General features: G+C 41.3%; 1 protein-coding gene across 22 annotated transcripts in view; it reads right to left on the reverse strand.

Moving 5' to 3' along the window:
* LOC120545124 (formin-binding protein 1) overlaps nucleotides 1-24,913 on the reverse strand; it is a 66,036-nt gene that overhangs the window by 16,818 nt on the left and 24,305 nt on the right. For 12 of the 22 annotated variants that reach the window (XM_039779138.1, XM_039779131.1, XM_039779128.1 and 9 more), the window contains exons 4-10: nucleotides 24,664-24,811; nucleotides 16,186-16,248; nucleotides 13,943-14,047; nucleotides 8,670-8,798; nucleotides 7,901-8,047; nucleotides 4,296-4,487; nucleotides 2,355-2,543 (exon numbers count right to left, since the gene is read on the reverse strand). In XM_039779138.1, the coding sequence (XP_039635072.1) occupies nucleotides 2,355-2,543; nucleotides 4,296-4,487; nucleotides 7,901-8,047; nucleotides 8,670-8,798; nucleotides 13,943-14,047; nucleotides 16,186-16,248; nucleotides 24,664-24,811 (973 nt within the window). The remainder of the gene's footprint in view (nucleotides 1-2,354; nucleotides 2,544-4,295; nucleotides 4,488-7,900; nucleotides 8,048-8,669; nucleotides 8,799-13,942; nucleotides 14,048-16,185; nucleotides 16,249-24,663; nucleotides 24,812-24,913) is intronic. The other 10 variants (XM_039779137.1, XM_039779135.1, XM_039779140.1 and 7 more) reach the window with 2 other exon arrangements.

The raw sequence follows: 24,913 nt of genomic DNA on the forward strand, positions 1-24,913 counted from the left end.
ACCGATGTCACGTCTGACAGCTCGGATCAGATCCAAAAGCCTTCTTGGAAACTGAATTAAAAGCTGTATAAGGCTTTTGAAGACTTGCAGATACCCTTTAATAAAATAAGCTAAAGTGTTGCTAGTTAGCTTGGTTTGACCAGATGGATGCAGGTCTGTTTGTAAAAGAGCTGAGGAAATGCCCTGCCACTCTACCAGCAGCTGTTCACAGGCATTAGATCAAAAATGTTTGTCAGTGAGGCAGTAGGGCTGGTGTCCCTAAAAGACTTGTTGCTGGATTAACCATGCACATTCTGTTGCCTTAAAATAAAAAAATAAAAAACATATGGTAGCTTTATTCCAAAAAGAAAGAAATGATATTGTAAAAATGTGCTCTACATTAAACATCTATATACATGAAAAACAAACAGGTCAGTGGCATGAGACATGAAAGGGTAACTTAATTAAATGTCATGAGATATGGAAAGAAGTGCAGATTAATTTAAAGTGGTTGATTCGCTAATGGGCTTTCTACTCTGACACAGTTTCTAACCTCTCACAGACCCTTTTTCCTATGCTATTAAAATGTCAGAGTAAGGTCAAACGTCAATCTGTTTAATCAGTGTATAGTCGACAAACAATGCATCTGATTGAACTGTTTTTTTATCGCTCTTCTCGAGAGCTTTTTCAGCACTTCCGCTTTCAGAAACGCGCACTTCCTGATAGATCTGTCCGGCGCTAGAAAAAAATACACACTTCCTTTTTTTCTGCCGACCTTCAATCGTTTCCTCCACAATACGATTGCACACACTGCACTGTTGCACCATATTGTTTATTTGCCTTTTTTAGATGTCATGGTAGCACCAATTCATACAAATGTTTTTACTTTGAGTAACTGCTGCCCTTTCAAAAATGTGAGTGTAAACAAAAACCCATATTTGTGGGGTCCGGAAGGAACACATGAGTTACCGCCCATTCCTGAGGTCAGGGAGAGCTGGAGGGTGAAGTGCGTTACGGGATGACATGCTATGACCTGCCCCGGCCCAGCGATACCATTACAACAAACACTGGACTTCAGAGCGGGAACTGGTGATGACACCAACCGGGACCCACCAGGCTGGTGCTGATAAGGCCACCCTCGGGGAAGCCTTCTAAAATTACTCTACTGGCCTTCTCCCTCCTCGTGGTGTGGGTGACTCAGTCAGCCTGCTGCCATACCCACAATCCATCACTTTGCTCATTAGGGTTGGGTACCAAATTCAATACTTTTTAGGCACCGACCGAATTGCTCCCATAGTATCGAGTATCGAAAAATGGCTCGTCATTCAATACCAAAGGAGTAAATCTCATCAGCGCCAGTGAGCCAATAAGCTTCTACCAAGATCTAATAATGCTGCTGATTGGTTGTCTAACGTTACACGTCGAAGAGGCGTGCAGGTAAAACTCCCCATTATGCACAGAGACAGGACTCCAGTAGAAGGAGCTGAAGAAAAAAAAAAGGAAAAAGATTTGTGCTGTCATGTGTAATGTTGTAAATAATTTTTTTTAAATGGATTTTATAATATTGGTATCGAAAAGAATATCGTTTAGGAGTCCGTATCAAAGTCACTGTGTTGGTATCGGTAAGGGTATCGAAACTTTTTGAATGATACCCAGCCCTATTGTTCATATTGTGAGCTTTAACCTTCTTCTGTATGCTCTTTTCCTAATATCACGTGCAAAAAATAAATAAAATCTGCCTCCAGCATAGACTGCAGAGAAGTGTGCAGGGAGCTACTGCAGCCTGCATGCTACTGCCAAGACTGCTCAGGCGTCTTGTTCATTTCTGGGGGGAAGTGGTTGAGAGGGATTGTCATTGTGAGCACAGAGTTAATATGAAGAGGGACAAGATGGAGAATGCATCAGACATGTACCATGGATTCATAGTTATGCGCTACAGAAGCATGCTAGAGAAGCAAATAGGCTGAACACTGTACAAGTAAAGGCAAAAGGCCTGTCGTACTGCTGGTATTCACAGATTATACCTTTTTTATTTGGTAATAATAGTAACAATTTTAAAGGTGCATCTGCACAGAAAAAAAGGTGAAAATGAAATCTGTAATGGGCCAATGTGAGCACTGCGTTCTAATTGAGGTTACATTTCCTACATATTGATGCGTTCAGTTACTGGTAACAGAGGTATTGTTCAATCACCTGCTATATGATGATGCCATGTAGGCATTATGACCATCAAACCAGATTTGCAATATATGCAAAGATTCTACCTTTTGTATTACTTTACCCATACAGTGTAGCAGGTACGGAGCTCAGATACAGGTGTAGGACACATAAGCATGCATTAAGCTCGCTGGACACACACACACACACACACTTACCCCTCGCCTCAGGCTCCGGAGGCAGTGCATTTTGGGTTTGGAGCTCATGAAGTCGTTGAGGCGGTGGGAGAGGGGCTCCTTTTGCTGCTTGGGAGACTGGGGGTCGTTGGGAACAGCAGAGGGTGAGGGCGGGGATGAGGCTGGGGGGGCAGGGGGGGGCTGGTGGGGGGACGTTAACAGGGACATAAGCTACCAGTAAGAGAGGGAGCCGTGACGGAGAGAGGAGGAGGAGGAGGAGGTAAAACATGGAAGAAGAAGTAGAAAAGGGGCAAGAATTCAACAAAAAAAAAGACAAAGGAGGAAAAGGAGGAGGGAACACAAAACGAAATAAATAAGCCTCCTACAAATATTAAAAAATAAACAAACAACAGAAAACCCAAACGGAAATTATAAGACAACTGAAGGTACGTAAAACCTAGTGTATCAGTTGTTATGTTGTTGAAAACAATGTCAAACATATGAAACATAAAAAAAAAGACAGTTAAAAAGAAGAAAACGACCAGAGTGAGTAGGAAGCGTAAAATGTGTTAAAGCAAGCGGCTGCAACACAGCAAACAGCAAAGAGTTTCAGTCCAAGCGCATGCAGGCTTCCATTTTTCGAAATCCTTCTCATTTTTTCTCTTTCCCGACCTCATCACATGCCAGCTAGGACGAGAAATTCACCACATCCCCAAGGATATCAGCAGCTGAATTTGAGGTCGTCATCAGAGAAATCTAATTGCTTATCGCTGTCCTATAACATCTGACTGCATAACTCATCAAGTAGTTGGAGAGTTTCAGAATGAAGCAGAGATGAGTTCTAAGACGCCACACAATGCGCATGCATGGGCAAGTGAGTCAGAAACCGCTCTTTCAAAAACAAAGAGACAGAAAAATCACTAAAAACCCTGTTTCTGTAAGGCAGCGATGGTGCTTTTGTTCTGAAATATCAGTATAATGTTCTATTTTTGTATGTCTTGTTATGCTTGCATGCATGTGTGCATGTAAAGTAGAAATACCTCTCTCTATGGCTGTCTGTGCTCCCAAAAACCTTCTATAAAAAAAATAAATCATAAGTGCATCAAGCACCAGATAAGCGACATGTTTACCATTTTCTGTACACATAGAGTCAGTACGCTGGGGTTTCTCATCTAGCTTTGGACACACTTTCTTCCAGCCTTTTCTCTCTCTCTCTCTCTCTCTCTCTCACTCACTCACTCACTCACTCACTCACTCACACACACACACACACACACACACACACACACACACACACACACACACACACACACACACACACACACACACACACACACACACACACACACACACACACACAAATTTACTGAAACATGCTCTGCTCTAATTCAATATCAACAGTGCCACCAGCCCATAAGACAGACAGAAATCAGTTTTTCTGTTCAGAAGCAGGAAACTGATGGAGGCTACCCAAGAGTTCCAGTCAATGGAAAAACGGTCAAGGGAAACTGTTATTTCAGCCAGTTGAGTCCGTCCACAGAATGACAGTAGAAATGCATTAGTGTGTGTTACAGAAGGAAGTTTCCAAAAATTGGTGAAGGTGATTGCCAGGGAGGAGGAAACGGGTGGCAAATAATAACAACAGAAATGGCAATACTAACATGAACTAGCAACAAAGTTCTTGAGCTTAACGAAAGTCAAAGAATCTACACAAAAATGAAACTAAATTAAATACGTAACCAGTGCTACAAATGTAACAGATACTATGAATGCAACATTGAACACATATATTACGAGACAGAACCAACATAAGATAATACAGTCTATAGGCCCTCCAGCCCACAAAAATCTCCCCAAAGTGCAACGTGACCTTTAAGTGATGGAAATCAAGTGGTAAAACAAAATGCACTACAAACGGCGAGGCTCTGCTGTAAGTTTGAGTGTAAATGTGGCTCTGTGTTAAGTTTGCATTGCATGTGTTACCTTGTTCTTGTTCTTAATGAAAGGCCACAGTTTGCCCTTGCTCTTGCCGGCAGGCTTCTCCCTGGCCTCTTTGGAGTTGGACAGGCTGGTTTCAGACACCGTCCTCTTCATGGCCTGGCCGTAATCCTCAAACTCCACATCTCCCGGGGGCTCGAACCCGGACTTATAGGACTCCACCACCTGCTTTGAGTCCTAGTGGAGGAGAATGGTGGCAGCAATCAGTGACAGCCTTGATATAGTTTTTATCCACTTCAACTGAAACAGAAAATGCAAAACATTAGGGCTGCACGATACGAAGAAAATATGCAAAATGCGATAATTTGCGATCAATAAACTGATTTTAAAGTGTACTCAGTTCTAGGGCTGCTTGATTATGGAAATCATAATCACAAGTATTTTGGTCAATATTGAAATCACAGTTATAAAACACGATTACTCATTGACTTTTGGAAAGATGTTGCAATTATTGTAATAAAAAAACTGTGAAAAAGTTAAACAAATCAACAGTGAAAACACCTTGAACTGTGAAATTTCCCTTACCCCTAACCCTAACCCATACTTTTCTCTTTTTTTCATTCAGAACATAAGGCAAAATAAGAGTTTACTTGCAAAAGATAATGTGCAAAATAATAGTTTTTTCTCGATTATTCTGTTTTTGTGATCATTAGGAGCCAAAATCTTAATCATGATTAAAAAATTTTGATTAATTGCACAGCCCTACTCAGTTCTGCTGCTTTCAGTATTTTGCTTAAATACAGAAAATTGCTTATTGAATTAAAAAAAAAAAATTTCCGACATTGAATTGAACATAAAAGGCACCAACAAAAAAGAATGACAGTTAACATTTTGAAGTGCAGTTTATTTTGCGATATGTTGCAGCATTCCGCGATGTCTTTATTGCGCAAGTTGATATAAAAAAAAGATATATTGTGCAGCCCTACGAAACAATAACTAACATAGGGGATTTATTGTTTGTTCATGTTGTCTAGCTAATCAGCACGTCCGGAGATAAGACGCAACACAATAGTGGGCCTGGTGACTCTCTTGTTTATAGTAGTTTTTAAATCTGATTACAGTTGAAACTGTGAAAGGAGAGTGAGAGAGACTGTCATTATCCAGTTTGTGGGACACAGAAGAAAGAGGAAAAGACCTAAATCTGTCAGCCAGGAGTTACGACAAAAACACTGAGGTCGGGGACACAGCCAGACTCCTCAGACACAGGAAGAAGGACATTAATCAAGCGCAGTGAGCATCAGCCTCAATGAACTGATAAGGGCAGAGGGTCTGGTTGGAGTTAGGATCATGCGGTCAAAGATTGTGCACTCCATACATGAGAGGAAGAGAGACAAAGACAGGGAAGGAGCATGTGATATGTTATTCCCCGCTGTTGTTTACTGCATCAGACAGTCACAGGCTGGAGTCATCTCCCTGGAGCCGGGCCAGCCTTGCGTATATACACGCACACGCACACACACACACACACACACTATGCAATCGCAGGGGATAGTCTTGTTTTTGTCATACAGCCAACATGTGACATCTCAATATATCACACAGATTATTTTCTTTTTAACGTAGGCGAAGGCTAGCCTGGTCCTACCAGACTCTCGTACATTTCATTTGTACAGAGAGTCTGGCCACTCTCCACTGACAAGTGTTAACTTCCTTGAAGGTGGGTACTCTGTTTAAAGTTTAAAACTATTGGATCTGCCCAGAGCCACTCTGGATCTGCCATAACCAATCACTAACATGCGAACAGGCCACCTCTCCTTATGACCTGTCTCTCTTAGTTAAGCTGTTATAGTTCTAGACTGCCGGGGGACTTCCTTCCTTTGACACACTGAGCTGCTCTCTGCTCTCCCTTTCTATTACCATTTGTGTGCATCCCGTCCCAGAAATGCTTGTTACTAATCCTAGCTTCTGGGGAGTTTACTCCCCGGAGTCCTTATGTTTTTTCACCCAGCGTATTTCCTTGGAGAACGTTGGCACCAAGATCTTGGTTGCAGCTGTTGCCGTGGTCCTGCTGCACTCCCTGCTAAGCTCTGCGGTGCCCTGCAGTGTCATGCTGCGTCCTGCTGAACCCTGCTGCTTCCTGCTACGTCCATCCCTGCTCTGCTGGGTCACGCTACATCCTGTAACGCCCTGCAGCGCACTGATATGACATGAACTACTGCGACTACCATTTGAAGTCACTGTTCCATTATTAATGTGACTATTACTGCCACTGTTCATCGCATCCCCAACCGGCACCGTCAGACACCGCCTACCAAGAGTCTGGGTCTGTCTGAGGTTTCTTCCCAAGAGGGAGTTTTTCCTCGCCACTGTCGCACTGCTTGCTCTTGAGGGAATTACTGGAATTGTTGGGGCTTTGTAAATTATAGAGTGTGGTCTAGACCTACTCTATCTGTAAAGTGTCTCGAGATAACTCGTGTTATGATTTGATACTATAAATAAAATTGAATTGAATTGAATTAACGTTTGGTCGTGACGTATGTCATGCGCATGTGCAATAAGAGGGGAGACTGACAACAACTATCGGCTTATATTTAGCACTAGCATCGCCAATTCCTTCACCACTAACGGAGCGAGCTGGAAAATCAAACTTTTCCCGACGCCCGTGGGGAGGAGGGCCACAACATCATGGCCACCAACACAACTCCGCAAAGACTGTTCTTGCTCAGGCTTTAAATTTTGGATATTCGGCAGCGTTGCTACAATGGACCGAATGGCTTCGCTCGAATCCTTCTAGCGCACGACCTCAACGTCATCGTTCTCAGCCACTCCCTCTGTTCGCTGATTGGACCACCAAATATTTGGCCCAAGAAACAACCCGAGAAAACCCAAGAATATACCGCAAACCCAGACAGAGTACTGAAGGTTTTTTAATATCCAAATAATAAATAATAATAAGCCACGATACAGAACTTAAGCCAATAACTTTGTGTAAGCTTCATAGAAGTGTATAAACTAAAACAGGCTCTCATGAGCTCCAATCAACAGATTTAGACCATAGGAAGCACAGTGCTTCAACTTCCTGCTATTTTCACAAGTACAAGTGTTAAAACATTTTTGGGAAATAACCTTATTCATCTAGATGAGAAGATTAATACCACTCTCATATTTGTCATATCTGTCCATTACATCTAAGGCTAAAGGCAGATTTTGTTATCTTTAGACAGAGCCAGTATAGCTGTTTCCCCGGATTTCACCAGCAGCTTGCAGTAGCTTCATTTTTACAGTACAGACACGGAGTGGCATCGATCGTCTATTCTAACGCTCCTTTCTCCCCCAAAATATCACACCATTACTTAACATTTAAGGGCCACCACTTTACAAGCACTTTGTTGTTCACAGGTGAACTGTTTTTATTTTTAAAAGGCCCCCCAAGGGTACAAACCCACCAGCACACTTGTTGCTTAAATAAAAGCCTAAATCGGTAGTGTGTGGGTTGTGACTGACACACTGGCTGAGTGAGTAATGTGTGTGTGTGTGTGTGTGTGTGTGTGTGTGTGTGTGTGTGTGTGTGTGTGTGTGTGTGTGTGTGTGTGTGTGTGTGTGTGTGTGTGTGTGTGTGTGTGTAATGTATCTTATTTCTGTATACTCACAGTCTTGGGCTCAATGGACTCGGCGGCTTTCGTCATGCCGTCTAAACATTTCCCCACGATGGGCAGTACTTGGCGGTCCACGTCTGCAAACGTCTTCATGCACACTCCTATCCTGTCAATTCTTCTCTCCTCCATGTCTTGAAGTTTCTACATATGAAAATTCAGGCATATTCATTCGCAAATGAAAGCTTTACTAGCTTGTGTTATAGAATTAGAGTGGAGTGGGCAGGGCTGAAAGAGTCGTCTTTTTAATTTTGAGCGTCAAAGATCTGACGCATCATCTGGGAAATATCTTATGCACTTTACATCTTTCTTAATGTTTAACCCTATTCTCAAAAAAGAGCACTAGTAAAGTCCAAACTCTGTGAAGTGAAAAAACGATTTCAACACTGTGTTTCAAAGCTCACGACCTGTGACAATGCAACAGAAAATAACTTGTACAAAATAACGACACTTTTATAATGATGGCTCATTTTCCCTCAGCGTTTCCCACATGTTGAGGATTTATTTTAAGTAGTCGACCCAAGTAATGATTGCACATAAATGCACAATTCTGGCAGTTTTCTTTCAGTCAGCGCTTTCAGTTGCATTTCCACACAGAGTTTTGAAAGACAAACAAAAAATATTTCTGGGTGGAGGCAAACCTATCTGGGTGGGCACCCTAAACAAATTTGATTCATGGGAAGCCCTGGTTTACCCCAAATATTTTGTGCAACAAGAAATCAGATAAAATAGGACATACAGTATGTTGCAGTGCTATTATATTTACCTGGAATATGGTGGGGATAACTGTAAAGTAATGTTCATTCTGCTCCTGGTTGAACTTCTGCAGGTAGGAGGAGTATTCACTCTTACTGTCAGCGGCCATCTGGTGCCTCACCTGCGCTTGCTGTCGTGCCTGAAGAAAAACAACACACATAAACATGCATATCAGAGACACTCACTACAGTGTTCCCTGATTAACACAGACATATGGCTAATACACACACACACACACACACACACACACACACACACACACACACACACACACACACACACACACACACACACACACACACACACACACACACACACACACACACACACACAGCCAGATAAAAACCTACATGAGTTGACACATTTGTGCATACGAGTGTTCATGCATGCACATGTACAGTACACACATAAACATTGAGCTCCTGGAAGCGCGGTCACAGGTGCAAATCCGAGTGGGACCGCAGCAACAGCCGTTGGCATTTGACTATACTTTATGTAGGCCAGAACAAACATATAAAATGAGAAACAACAGCTTGCCGCGGCTGCAGAATGGAGGGATTTGGATTTTTATTGCCCGCCCAGTCTGGCGTATCTCTACTGTCGATAATGTTGATTATTTTAAGCCAGTTCGGTCTCAGGGAGGCAAGGCAGGCAGTCAGAAACGCAGCAGGAGCAGCCTATTACACATCCAAGGCAAGCAGATGGAGATGAGATTATCTCAGATAGACAGCATGTGGAGTGTGTGTATGTGCGCTCTGTGTGTGTGTGTGTGTGTGTGTGTGTGTGTGTGTGTGTGTGTGTGTGTGTGTGTGTGTTTGTAGCTAAGAACTCATATCTGTTTCCCCTTTCCGCACACACACAGTGGTTTCATTGGGTCATATATATCAAAGAGAACCAGAAATTGCATTTGGTCAGCTGAATGCAGATGAATGGGAAAAACTGCAGCCATATAACTGTAACCCTGATCTGTCATAGCCCTGAGGGAAACATTTTAAGGACTTCATCCAGTTTTCACCCACGCACCAATCTGAGGCAAGAGTTGAGTCTCTCACACTCACACACATATGGGTAATGGGTATGGTAATAGATTAAATACTAGAAAAAAGGGGGACTTCAGAGTGGAGACACTGGTCAGACACAAAGGTATATTATTTCCAGCACAGGGGGGGATGACAGTTAATACCTCGGGTGGAAAATGATAGTCACAGCCTTAAAAAAAGTGAATCCAGAGAAAAGCTAAAAAGCACATGTGAAAGTCCAGCTGTTTAAAATCTACGTGCAGGTCTGTGAGCATGCAGTTATTGATATGTGCTAAGCTGGTATATGTGCATGCAAAGTGGTGCCGGATGTGTTAAGAGATGATGAGGGTAAACATCATCGCCATGGTAACATGGCAGATAACGGAACTTCTTAACAAGTTGCTGTGCCTGCAGCAACATCACATCCTGTTGTCATTTTCTGGAAATTGCCTGTTTCTTCTGTCACTCACACTTCTGTGTATATATATTTACCTCCAGTATTCATCCATATAAAAATCTGTCTACTATCTGAAAATTTGAATGAAAGTTGTTATGAAAGCTGTCACTTTACGCAAAATAATTCAGCATTTCTTGATTTAATCTTTCTTACATCACACAAATATAGTGTTTCGGCAGAAGACAGCGAGACAAGCCACTGTACAGGTGAGCAGGTCACAGTCAGACAGGACACGGCGTGCTATCAGTGACCTGGTCAAGGTCTGTGTGTCAGGCTCCACGGGAGAGCATTTTTGTATGTGTGTGTGTGTGTGTGTGTGTGTGTGTGTGTGTGTGTTGTGTGTGTGTGTGTGTGTGTGTGTGTGTGTGTGTGTGTGTGTGTGTGTGTGTGTGTCGAGACACAAGTCGAGACAGAGTGTGTTCCCACAGATATAACAGGCTCTCTGTCCGCCAGACCTACCTTGTGGGAACTTCGCTTCAAGGCATGGAATAAAATAGATATACAAACACACACAAACAAGAAAAGGATTGTTAGCCGTTTCCAGCTAAACAAGAAGTTGCCATAGATGCACTTCCTGGACCACCAGGCGTGTCATCACTCAAAAGGGGAAGCCGGTATCAGGGAATACAAACACAATGACAACTACTGGAATAGTAAACCACGCTCTTATGGTATGAGTAGAGGCAGTACAGAAGTGCAGAGGAGGGCACTGTGTCATTTTTCTTTATGCTTTATGACTGAGGATCTCCACAATAGGGAAGTCTGTGAGTGTTGTGTGTGTGAGGGCTGGGGTCCCTCAAAGAACTGTTAACAGGCTTTGTGGATATCTGGGCTGTGAATCCAAACCCCAAATTGAGGGATTTGCTTGCCAGAGGAGGAGAGGGAACAGTTAGAGGTTTGCTCCGGCTGCAGAGAAAACCACAATACCTCAGCTCAACAAACAGCAGCATTTTTTTTTTTTGGCATTACAGGGAGACATCGCACCTCAGACAGAAAGCAACTCCTGGAGTCAAAATATATCTATTTAAATTTTTTTTATGGTTACTGACAAGTAAATTAACCGAGAAAGTTATTTCTATATCGTAACTTATCAGATCCTAAAGTGGCCTTTAGCTGCAGAATACAAAGGTACACAGACACAACTCCACACACAACTATACCTACAAACATGTATAAACCCTCTGTTTCTTCTTCTCTTCTTCGCGTATCATGCATCTGTTCTGTCCAACCCAGACCTACTTACACTCCAAGGCTTTAACTATGACTCAAACACAAACTGGGCTGAGGCTGTGACATGTCATTCCTTCCGGTGATTAATAGTCAGAGAGGCCTTCAAAATAATGAACGGAATATTCCTCTGCAAAGAAAAAAAACACAGTTCTTTTCTCTGTCTTAGTTTAATGACCACATCTGTTTATTACTGCATAAAAAAAAACTGAGCACAAAAAAAATTATATTTGACTTTTGCTTTCAACCTGATGAAGCAAATGTAATAATAGAAGTGTACTAGTGCCTATAAACTCGATATGCAACTGAGCTAAAACACCTTCAACACAAAGCATGTGGAAAGGTCATGAGGCATCACAACTACAGAGTCTGAACCACAGACACACAAAAGTGACAGACAATATAGCAATAAAGCATACACACTTCCTTTCTCTTTTTTTTATACATCCACACATTCACCTCTTCTTTTTTGCTACAAAAACAGTTAATAGAATTGATACGAAAGATGCAATACACCAATAAAGTACACACCTAAGAGAGAATAATAAAAAAAAAAAGTGTGGGGAAAAAAAATCCAACCGTCTTCCACAGTGACTGATAATTGTATTATAAGTTTTACATTTCTGAACGATGGAAATGTGAGTAGGTGAAAAAGAGAGAGCTGAGGTCGGTCAAAAAAAACACACTAAAAAGGAATAGCAGATGAGAAAGCGAGTATATATTTTTTGCAGTGATCTATATATTGGCAAGCAGGGCGAGATACATATTCATTATGACCATTAAGGCACGTGGTAATGTTTGACACAGCATCTTGTTACATAATCTGCAAGTTTTATAGGTGTGTAAGTGACTGTTTCTGAATCAAAGGACCATACAAATGTTGACCATACAATTCTCATATAGTCTACTTTGCTGCCTACCATTTACTAATGCATAACAAAGGCTTTTAGATTCGTTCTTCATTTCTTTCACTGCAGCCTTTTACATCCTTGAGATTATGTGAATAATCACTAACGATAAGGTAAACATCTGGTCACCTTTTTATTTTGTATAAACTCTCTAGAATAAATTAGAGGCCTAACTGAGAGTGAGATGTTAAAAAGCATCACATTCACAAGCTATGTAGTGTATGTATGTAATCAAACCTTGAAGGAAAATTTTTGAACTTTTCAAACATGGTTTTATTCTTACAAATATGGCCATTCTGATGGCGTCATAATAACTTCAACCACCTATATTATAGAGCTTTGGAAAATGGACTTGAATGAGTCTCCTAAAGGTTCCCAAATAAACTGTTTTAAAAATTGTGACCATTAGTCAGAACGGCCACAATGGTGAGAATAAGATTTGGATTGAAAATATACTGCAATTTTCCTTTAAATTAAAAAAAAAAAAAAAAAAGAAAGATGACATTGTAAAAATGTATGCTCTGATAGTTTAAGTTGGTACTTTCTTCCTTAACAGTAAATAGCTGTACTGTAAAAGCACCGGTATTGGTATTGAACTGAAGTTGAATTTCCGAGGCATGGATGAAAATCACTCAACACAAACAGTGATACTAACTAAATGAGAACAATAATACAGCACTGAATGCTGTGTAATGTATGAGTCTTTCATGCCTCAATAAATGAAATAACTGTAATCAGACACAACACCACTCTTGTTTCAAGACTAGTTTCTTGAGCTGCTGTGCTGTGTCTTTCCAGTTGAGTTCAGTGTTAGCCTAAGCCTATTGTAGCCCTTTGGCTGTATGTCCAGAGTGCAGAAAGGCTCTTTATTCCAGCCTATATTTGCATAATAATCGGGTCTGAACTGTGTCAACTCTGAGCCTGAGCTCTACTCCAACAGCTGATGAAGCAGCAAGAGCACGCGCTGCTGACCCATGATGCCTTGCGGGCGTGGGAGCCTTGTGGGTAAAAGGCAGAGATTTCGAGGGCTCTTTTAATTGGTTATGACAACAGGAAATGACATCAGCTACAAGCCCAGAGGGTTCTGTGACTAGAAGTCCTGAGAATTGAATGATCGCATGTGTGTGTCTCACAAGAGTATGTATAATCACAGAAATAGCAAACTATATGTTTAGATTCTTCACTGTAAAAAGGGAAAGCCAACTAATGTGTGTAATTCACAACACACATTAACACACACAAGCACCACCATTGGACTCAAAGTACTCTCTGTTGCTAAGCAGATACCAAACACTCTGCTGTGCTGTATGGCCCATACAGCACAGCCGAGTGTTTGGTATCTGCTCTACAGTGATAATGAGGTTTCGGTGCTGCTATCAGCTTTGTTTAGCAGCAGATCACTGTGCTGCTGAGACAATGCCAGCTTTTACACACAGTCCCTGGCATCAAACACATGGTCACTCAATCTTTGCTGTCTTTCGGGCTCGGTGGAATGAGGAGTCAGGGCTTGGGGGGCACGTAAGGGGGAAAAAATGTGAAAGAAAATGTCGAGAGAAATGTGAGAGTGCTAGGTGGGAGGGTGAGGAAGGCCAGGCAATTGTGTTGAGCATGGAGGGTACAGGACAAGCCTGCGCGATTGGTGGCTGCTGCACAGTAGTGAGATGACACATACCTTTTCCACGTCAGCCTTAGTCACGTTAATGTCAGCATCCATCCTCTCAAAGTATTGCTGTGCTCTGTCTGCCTCTTTACAGTCCCTCTCAAACCTTCTTTTACACTGAAAAAAGAAGAGAAACCCAAATTTAATATGATTAGAGACATTAAATCTGTAATTCCCTGCCATGAGCTGTAACAGGAAACACACTATAACTCGACCTTTAAATGAGCATAGTAATGAACGTCATGACATGTAACGTATACGTCATATGGATTTCAGACACAGCATTGTGTGCGACAGAGGTCAGTTTATGGCATTGACACAGCGATGGGGTCTGTCAAAGTCTGCAGCCTGCAGATTAAACAAATGTTCATAGTGGTCATTTGTGTACTGAAAAACAACCATTCATTCAACCCTCTTTCGACCTCTTTAACCGAACAATCAGTGTTTGTTGGGCCAGCATGCACTCTGAACTATGCCTATCTGCCTCGCACACAATGGGATCATTGAACGCACAGCAAAGTTTGAGGAGGACAAGGCAGTTATGCATCTCTCTCAAAGTCTTTCTCTCTCCCCCGTGAAAGGGGCCAGGCAGAGATAAAAAGTGGTCTTATGTGCAATCTCTCTTTCAGCTCCTTCACTTAAACAAATAAAACAGACACTCCTGGATCTGATCTATCTAGATTTTTTTAAAGGTCAAAATTATACAGTATTCTAAATTAATATTAGTCTGACCTACTTTTGATAACTAAAAGGACACACAAGTGCAACTTACTTTTGAATTTATATTTCTACTTCAGTTTTTTCTGTCTGTCTGATTTGCAGCAGACCAGCCTGCCACTCTAGGAGAGGACAACATAAATCATGCAATAACACATTAATTAAAAGCATCGGTAAGCTTTAAACCAACATTCTTGATGTAAGACGCTGTCCTGTATATTCATCCAATGCTTATAACCACTGCAATGTCTCCAGTTTGAGTCAAATAAATGGCAGTGTATGAGGTTTGTGGTGAAGACAGAACAGGAGGTCCCCCAGGGCTCTGTGCAAGGCCCCCTGCAGACGTTTTCTTTTTCAGTTAGAAAAGAAAGGAGGAAGCTGATGGGATTACATTTCACTGGAATTGTACCTTGTACAATTTCATGTGACAAATAAATTGATTAACTGATTTATTGAAACGGACTGTTTGCCATCTACTGTGTGTACTCCCTCAGCTCTATATGGCATCACACAGCTCCTCCTTAAGCGTCAAAAGCATGTGCTTTAGTATCATGTGGGTGATGATGTTGATTGATCCTAAGGCTGCTGATGATACGGCCTTGAGGGATTAAGGTCAATAGACCATCTCTGCAACTGAATCCACAAAGCTTTAAATGTAATTACTGTTGTCTAGTGTACAGTATGCTATTCTTTTTGAAAAAATATATAAACCATGACATATAGACAAATACTTCATTTTATGTCATAACTAATGGTGCGTTCTTTTTGTCCACCGAAGTCGTTTTACGAGTTGTTTTCGGGAGTTACGACCCGGAAGTTGCAAAAAGAACGCCCCCGAGGTCGTATTTACGACTCGTCAAGTCGTCTGAACTCAGAGGACCCCGAGCTCACTTTCAAAGATGGCTACGTCATGCATCACACGTAGTAAACATTGTGGTTATCTACAATTTTAAGCACTTTTGTCTTTGTTGTAACCAAATGAAGAAGTCGTACACATAGCACTGTATACTGATACCTATAGGCATGTCGCTACAGTCTTATTAGGAGTTAAATACCGCCTAATTAGTTATTTTGTAGCTTATGCAGCTGAAATTGGCTAGAGACGCTCGGTTGCTATATGACAACAATGGCTTTAAGCCGAGTCTTGAGCAGAAAGCAGAGCAGTAGCCTAACGTTAATGTTAATCAAAACGTAATTTTCATGTATCAAACTGTGAAATATATGTGTGTAATATGTCAATAACTGGGTGAATAGAATCCTAAATGTTGCTAAAAATGTTACAAAAATCCATCTTTTCTCCGACTCGTAGTATTGTGTGACAAAAAGAAGGCAACAACCCGCGGTTATTCGTTTTTCGACACGGATGTGACGTCACGCTCGAGCTACTAGTCGCGATTACAAGACAAAAAGAACGCACCATAAGGTTGGGTTCTGACAGACGGTTTCATTCAAAAGTGAAATTGTGTTTATTATTATGTTCTACTTTTGTCTACTGAGTCACTGTGACTAATGGCAACTACATTAATGGGGTCACTTACCGTTTCCAGCTGTTTCCACAAGCTCTCAATGTGCTGCTGTGCCTTACGCCCATCGTGGAAATGCTGTCAAAAGAGTTGGGGAAAAATTCGAAATATTATCATACTATTCACAAGCTTAAGGGATTTGAAAGCAGGTGACCTTGACACAGTAGTGATAATACATTAGTAACAGTTGGAATGGGACTCTCAACCATACCATTAGACATTATGAATATTACTCACACTGTGACACAGGGAAGTATTAATGTAAGCTGAGAAAGTAGGGCAAATTTAAATAGATACTATACTGTAACTACATTACAAAGTATGGCCACATAATCCACAGGCTTAACTCAGAGATTCTTACAGGCTTCAGCATATGGCTATAAATCGATTTGATTGAAGAGCAGCCACATCATAACCAATCCATTCAACACAGGTGCACCAAGAAAGGGCAGTTTTACAATTTCAACATTTATTAAGCACCAATCCTAGAATCAACTGAATGAAGAATGTATACTGAGTAATAATAAAGTAGTCATAAAAAAAAAGGTCAAACATACTGTAGATCAAGTAACAATGATAACCAATAACAGGGTGGTTAAGCCAAACAGACGCTGTTTTCATGAAGCTGCAAAGTCACGTCATGTACAGTGCATGGTTTGTGTTGTTTGCTCTCTGCTAGGGCCTCATGGATGCACTAATTTCCTGAACTCAGTACAAGAGTTGTGAATGAAATCGGCACACTACTTTAACAAGGAATATCTAAACAGTAGAGATTTGCAAGATGCAAAAAAATTTTTTTTATTATATTTAATTATTATATATATATAATTATTATATTTAGTCCAAAAGGCAATGAACAACAACTGAAATATCTCAACAACTATTGAACGTATTGCCATGAAATTTGGTACAGACATTCATGTCACTGTTAGGATGAATTGTAACAACTTTGGTGATTCCCTGAGTTTTCCTCTAGTGCCACCATCAGGTCAAACATTTTTAATTGTCCAATACTTTTTAGTGCTAATTAGCACATTTTAGCACACTAAAATATGATGGTAAGAATGTTAAACAGGTATACTGTTTATTTTTGTATAGAGTTCAGCATGTTAACATTGTCATTGTTAGTTTTGTTAAAGTGATGGTTCGGAGTAATTTCATCCTAGGGTCCTTTGCACCGCAACCTCGAGCCAAACAACCCCCCAGAAGCTTTTTTCACTTGGGTCGAACATTGGGACAGTTAGCGTTATCAGCTGAATAGCTTAGTGCAGGGGCTAATGGATCCAAGAGTGTATCTTGTACATTACCCCAAACTTCTACACTAGTACAAATAGGTTATGTACTCATAAAACGATGGATTGGAAAGTTTGTAAGTACACCAGAAGTTTATGTAAATAACACTTGCCTGCTGACTTCTGCTCTCTGCTGCTACTGCTACCGGCAGTAAGACGAGTGCTTAGGGACGTCTACAAATTACAACACCGAAAAGAGATACAACAAAAATATTTATTAATTTAATGATTAAATAAGGTAGTGTCTTCAAACTTACCTCAATTATAACTTGTCTCCTGCTAGTTGTACTACAGCACTTTTAAAAAATAAGTTAAATTAATAAATATTTTTGTTGTATCTCTTTTTGGTGTTGTAATTTGTAGATGTCCCTAAGCACTCGTCTTACTGCCAGTAGCAGTAGCAGCAGAGAGCAGATGCCAGCAGGCAAGTGTTATTTAAAATAAACTCCTGGTGTACTTACAAACTTTCCAATCCATCGTTTTATGAGTACATAACCTATTTGTACTGGTGTAGAAGTTTGGTATCATTTCGGGCATTATTAGTGGGGTAATGTACAAGATACACTCTTGAATCCATTAGCGCCTGCACTAAGCTATTCAGCTGATAACGCTAACTCGCCCAATATTCGACCCAGGTGAAAAAAGCTTCTGGGGGGTTGTTTGGCTCGAGGTCGTGGTGCAAAGGACCCTAGGGTGAAATTACTCCCAACCATCACTTTAAATCGTTAAATTTAACAAAATCATTGAAACTGTTAACTATTATTATTTTTATAGGTTTGGTTATTGGCCTGCCCCTGAACAGACATCTCCACTTGATGTATGCTACAATTAAGGATAGTAATGACCAGAGGGATAGAAAATATCCACAACATGACAGTTACAGCCGTTAGATGAGAAAGCAGAATAAGAAACAGAGAAAGGCTAAAGCAAGATCAATGATTGGATGTGGAATGAGAAGCTTACAGTGAGATAAAAACATGGAAGTGTACCAGGAGCCAGATATTGTAATCTAGGGGGAGACAGGTCACAGAGAATTTTGGCATGGCCAAGTGTGGCATTTTAGACAAGACTAGGTGGCAGCTGCTGGTCTGAACTCACATAGCACATACACTGTGTGTTTTAGTAAAAGGCCTCACTTGGCCTATCTGGCTCCAGGGGACCAGAGCACTTGGCCCAGAGGCAGCGCACATTTCTCTACAGCTCTCTGTGTGGAACACAGCCAGATCCCTTGGAAAACTTAAGAGCACCAATTTCAAAACTTTTGAAAATGAAATTGTCAATATTTATAAAAAACATAACAAATAATTCCTCCATTGCCTGTGGTCACATTTCTCTCCTAAAGAATCTAAAAAGAATCAAGTTCAAATGAAAATGACATTGAGGCTTGACTGTCAATGAGGTATCCCGTGGTTACGCTGACTGCGGAAGCCAGGGTCAGTGGCTGAGCTGAATATCGATGCTGCAATTCAATAACGGAACCAGGCCGTTATAAAGAACAATACGCTTTTGCTTGTACTTCTCTTGCATTTCAGCGCTTTGGGCAGCACAAGGAAGTCCTTAGTATTCTGTACACTCACGCAAACACACAACCAAGAGATGTGAAATTAAGCCCAATGCAGGAGGCCTAAAGGTTCATCTCAACTGGATACAACTGGACAGGAGAGTAGTAAGTGAGAATGGGCCCTGGTTTACCTCAGAGAGTCACACTTCTCATTTCCCAATGTTTCGAGGGAAGCTGAGTAAAATAAGGAAGTGCTCCAGTGTTTCAGAGGAAGTATTTCAGCTCTAACAGAAAACGGGACATTGTGGCGCCTCTAAAGTCGAACAAATGTTTTTTTTCAACTGCTGTTAAGACCCTGACCTTCAAATTCCTGTTTGATAAGAAGGATCTTATTCGGTAATGAAAATATGTCGATAGATATGATACATAAAGCCTTTTTACAACACACATCAGCAGACATGGTGATGTCATTGTTACCGTGGAGCATTCTTTCAACCAAATATTTGTCTCCATAACAACCTATCTAAAAAATACCCTGCATCTCATGCAGACTGCATCAACAATCTTCTATCTCTACAATGATAAACAAACTACGCTGAAGCTCTTCCCCAAACAGCTCGATTGGATTTTGGAGGATAAAGATCTACAAATCACAAACAAGAAACATGAGCTCATTCACTTTCAAACACAATTAAAAAGACTGCATCATCGTTTGTGACAAACAGCCATCTGGGATAACGGTAGGCAGATGTTCTGCAGTGCTGTTTCTGTGTTTAAATCCATAAGCCGCAGAGACACACAAGGCTCTCTCCTGTTCAACACAGGAAAGAGTAGACACACCCCGTCTTTCTCCCACACGTCCCTCTCAGTAACAGTATGTGACTGCTGACACTGTCAGGGACATCTGAAGTACTTCAACAGTTCTCTCGCAGTTATCCAGTAGGGTTGGGCAACACGATTACAACATCCAAACTGATGATTTTGAGGAAAAAGTGACAGTCACTTGCAGTTGCACTCGCAAAATCAATCTGTACACCGTTGATAAATCAGAATTGTTACTTTTTAAGCATGCAATGAGTGCCATTAGCTCCACCCCGGTGTTGGTGTGGACCCGGTGGGGGGGACATCGTGTCACTCACATCCGATTACCCAACCCTATTACCCAGACATACTGACAGAGAAATAAACCTCAATTTAACGAAACGAAAACTAATCTTTATACTTACCCGTCACCTACAATTGATAGTACAATGTAGTGAAAACTGATTACTGCATTTGAACCCATCCTAAGTATTAGGAGCAGTGGACAGCCATACATACAGCATCCGGGGAGGAACTTGGGGTTCAGTGTCTTGCTCAGGGACACTTTGACATGTTGCGAGGAGCCTGGGATCGAACTGTCACGTTAACGCGTTACCAGATTCTTGACCCTGACTCCAGACTACATTGATGTATTAAGTGTAATAAAAGTGGGACTGGAAAATATGATCATTATCCATCCAAGCACACTGGATCAACAGATTTAATATTTACTTAATAATGAGAAGCAGGACTGCTCTGTGCTATGATTACATTTTTTATAAACAAAAGAATTACTCATGCAAGCCCGTGCACCTCCTGGTACAACACAGAGCACCAGACTCCCTCCAGGTACCAAAACACTTCAAACAGAACCAATGCGTAAAAGTCATAGATCTGTGGACTCTTTGTTTTGACAGATTTTAATCAATACAATTCCAACAGAAGGAATCCATTTTTAAAGATGTGTGTATTATGGTGCCTCAGCCATGAACTACAGTAGCTACTATCTACAGTCAGCCTTATCAGCCTCTTTTTTCTTATTGTTAAATAGCATAGTATCGCAATATTTTCCGTGGCAATACTGTATTACACAGAGGCCAAGTATCGATCCATTATTATTTACTGTATGTGTTGGTCAGTTTGTCTGCTTAACAATCCCATTTTGCAGCAATAAAACTGAAATGAGATGAACAAACAGAGACATTTCACTTTTTAGATAAAACAGATGTTGACGTGTGGCCGGGTTGGCTCAGTAGGTAGAGCAGGCGCACATATACTGAGAGGCTTGTGCCTCGACGCACAGGTCCAGGGTTTGAGTCCGACCTGAGACGAATTTCTGCATGTCTTCCCCCTTTCTCACCTAGCTGTCCTATCAATTAAAGGCGGAAAAGCCCAAAAAATAATCTTAAAAAAAAAAAAGATGTTGACAAAGTTTCCTTTTTGGGGACATAATTTGAAATTGGGAAACATTTGAAGTTGGAAAAAAGGTAATAAATTGCAATATATCGCAGAATAAAATCTGAATAATATTGTATTGTGACATAAGTATCGTGATGATATCGTATTGTGAGGCTTCTGGTGATTCCCGCCCCCTAATATGCTTACGTATGCACCAACAAACCAAGGGAAATTCCTTGTAAGTGCTACTTGGCTGATTGTGATCACGTCTCTACCTTGTAGTGTCATCTTTGTACCAGAGTGAGCTGAGGTGAGACAGACATGCTCTGATGTGGCTGAGTGTAACATATACCCTGTGTGACTCACAAGCTGTATACATTCATAAATGGTGCTAACTAAGAGAGGAACCAAAACTTCGCTCCAGCACCACATTTGCACGTTTGAGTTTACTTGTGTGAAGAGGTGCACATGTGCATCTGTGCGCGCACACAAGCTCTAACTGATCTGTTAGTCACTCATTGACGTGACTTGGTTCAGAGGAATGTGCACCTGCAGTCCTGTACAGTTGTCAACACACATGTAATCATTGGGTACTAGAAACAGCCACAAGTTATACAAGACTTGTGTACATCTGGAGACTCAAGAGATGATTAAACCACATGAGAGCTCCACTGACTTTTCCCCTCATGTTTAGACTATTAGGCGACGTTTCAAACAGAGTAATATTGCAGAGGTAATTTATACTGAAGTATTCTGGATCGAGGTGTGCGTGCAGCGACTATGGAAAAGATCCAACGATCGATTCTCCCTCTCAACTTTCCACTCAACACAAGAAGGCATGTGAGACACATTGTTCTCCCACTGTGATTGCAGCTCTCCTCTCTGCCTCCTAAGAGAGAAATGAGGACAATATCCTCTGCCAAACCCACCTAAAGACGCTTTACAGTGCATTATAGTTTTCAGCTGACTTTTCACTAAACGTAATGCTTATTTTGCTGGCTCTGCCAGCTGAAAGAGATGTATTCTTTTTATTTAAAAAAATTGTAGCTGGTTGAACATGTCACATCGCAGCAGGATAAGACAGATTGAACTTCCCCCAACGCCCGAAAGATATAATTATGTGCTGTGCTGTGGGTGCAAGTGGATACAAAAGAGAACACACTGAACTAACCCTCAAGTGGACTTCAGTAACACACGTCGATATTTACAGCAAACACTGTATAGTTACATTTATAAATGTAAAAGTGTTAACAGTGAATGGTAAGTCTCTGGAGGTCTTGCTAAGTCTTTAAGGGTCTGTATCAGTCCTGATTGGAGAGGAAACCTACTGTAAGCCCTGTGATCAGAGGCCTGGAGAGGGCAGCAGTTTGCTGACTGAACACTTTTTTAAAATTCCATAGCACAATCACAGCTCTTTATCCCATATTAACCCTGCCTGCTCTTCGTCATGGCCTATTGTACTGTTAGGCCATAAACAAACAATGTCTGGCAAATTACATGGCAAACTTTTTGAGGTCAGGATATATTTTGAGATCCCTTCCTGTGCCTTTCTCAGTTCAATCCAATACAAGAATATGTTTGCATAACACATTAAATCGAATAGTCTGACCTATAAAACCAGGTTCCACTTTTGTAAAAACAAGTATATCTGCTCTCGAATACAATCCCTTAAGACAACATTCTTGGCCTCACCTCCTGTGCCACCCCAAGCGGAGCTTAGCAAGAGGTTCACTCGGGGAAACACAAAGGGAGGTGGGGAGACTTACAAAACAAACCCCACATGAGAAACTAATGAGGAGGTATTATTTTTCTTTCTTTGGAGTGTGGGTTTTACCTGTCCAATAAACTCTGTTTAAACCCAAGTGAGGCAGACCACCGACCCTCCTCTAATCCCACTGTCTGGGTCTGCCTGCACAGCTTTGTCTGACATAGGCGCAAATCAAAGAGCTACGACAGAGAGAACACTAAGTGGTGCTTAAAAATTCATGTGAATGAAACCAGAGAAAAGAATGACGGGAAGCTGGGGAACTCATGGGTCATGTTTGCTTTAGAAACACCTTTCAGAACTTCTTCTAATAGTGTTACTGGCAGACTTTCTATGAAACCCTGAATGTTCTGTAAAGAATAAAGGCCAATTTTGATGGTCTTTTTCTTTGTAGCTTGGGGAATGGAGCTTAGTAAACTTTCAACACTTGAAAAGTCATTCCCCATCATTCATGAGTGTGTTGAGGGCACGAGTGTGTCTTTAAATAAAAAGTGAAAAGGAGGAAAATAAGCTAAATGGGCTACATTTACCCTACAAGGACACTGTTCTGAATTCCACTGAGAAACTATTTGCTCACTGTCTCTTAGATGAAACAATCTTCTGTTCAGAAAAGACACCAAGTTGTGGGGTCATGCTATGAAGTGAAAGCCCCCAGCACTTGCTTTTGTTTTTTTTCTGCACATGGCAAAACTAGGAGGACAGAGGGGAGAGAAAGAGAGAAACAGGGATATTTATAAATAAAATAGAGAAAAGGTACAGAGAAGTGAAGAGGAAGAGGGGTGTCAGAGTGACATCCTGCAGCCTCAGGACAGCAAAGGGTCTGTCCATGGACACTCTAGCTGGACACTAGAGATATAGATGTTATGCCAAACCAAGCCAGGCTAAACCAAAGCCAAAAAAGCAAAACAGGCCTGGGGGCGGTGGATGATTCCCCTTGAGAAGCGCTGGAAATCCCCTTTCTTTCTGTGTTTGCTGCAACTCAAACCAAGTTGAAAATTTAAAAAAACTACCTAACTAACAATAATGCGACCCAGGGCTTCCTGTATTTAGGTAAAGTAGCGAGTGCAGCGACACCAATTGAACCCATGTACATAGAGGCACTGTGACCTTAGAGCAGCCTTCTGGTTTTGGTTTTCCACTCCAGTTCCCTCAGCTGGACTTCCGTGACACAAGAGTCCATGGCAGATTTTTTAAAGAAAGTACTATTTTCCAGCTGGGTAGCTTTCTCTCTGCTCCTCCAACAACTCTATGGATTTAATGGGCACCACACTGTCATCTATGAATCATGCGCTGCAGGTCCACCGCTCCTCCAAATCTCTTTATAATGGTGAGGACGAAAGTGACTTCAACGTATAAGAATAGTGTGTGGTGCACCCATCTTTTGAAAGACGGTTTATAAAAGAGAGAAATAAGCCTGTAATGATAGAGAAATGATGACTCCGTCCCTTAAAAAGGACTCATTCAGTCGCGTTCTGCACTTCTGGCGAGCCTTTGGTGGTATCTATATTTACTCAGCGATGACCTCACTTCATGCAGAATAGAGCATGCAGAGGGAATGGGCTACTTAATGTCTTGTAGGCCAGCTTTCCTTCACAGAATACATGTCGGTCTGTCTAAGGGACAGGTTTTATTTAAAGCACTGGCATGGGGAGAATGACAAGAGGATAAAGACCCAGAAATAAGACACTGGTTATGGAAAGAGCACAACTAAGAGTGAATATAAAAATGTATCTCACCGATTTTCTCTCGGCCTTGAGGTCCTGCAGGTAGCGCGAAAGCTCGGTGATGATTTGAGACGTCAGGTTCTCCGCTATAACCTCGTGTTGACCCGCATAGTCATTTAACTCATTAAGCGATGTCAGGAAGGCTCGACAGAAGGTGTACCTGGTGAGACACAGGGAGTGTTGTCGGTGTAGTTGCAAAGACAGAGGACGAAGCACAGTCATTTTGTTCAGAAATAGTATAGTAGTTTGGATTTGGTTTTGA

This window comes from Perca fluviatilis, chromosome 17, assembly GCF_010015445.1.
Source record: "Perca fluviatilis chromosome 17, GENO_Pfluv_1.0, whole genome shotgun sequence".
Classification (NCBI taxonomy): Eukaryota; Metazoa; Chordata; class Actinopteri; order Perciformes; family Percidae; genus Perca; species Perca fluviatilis.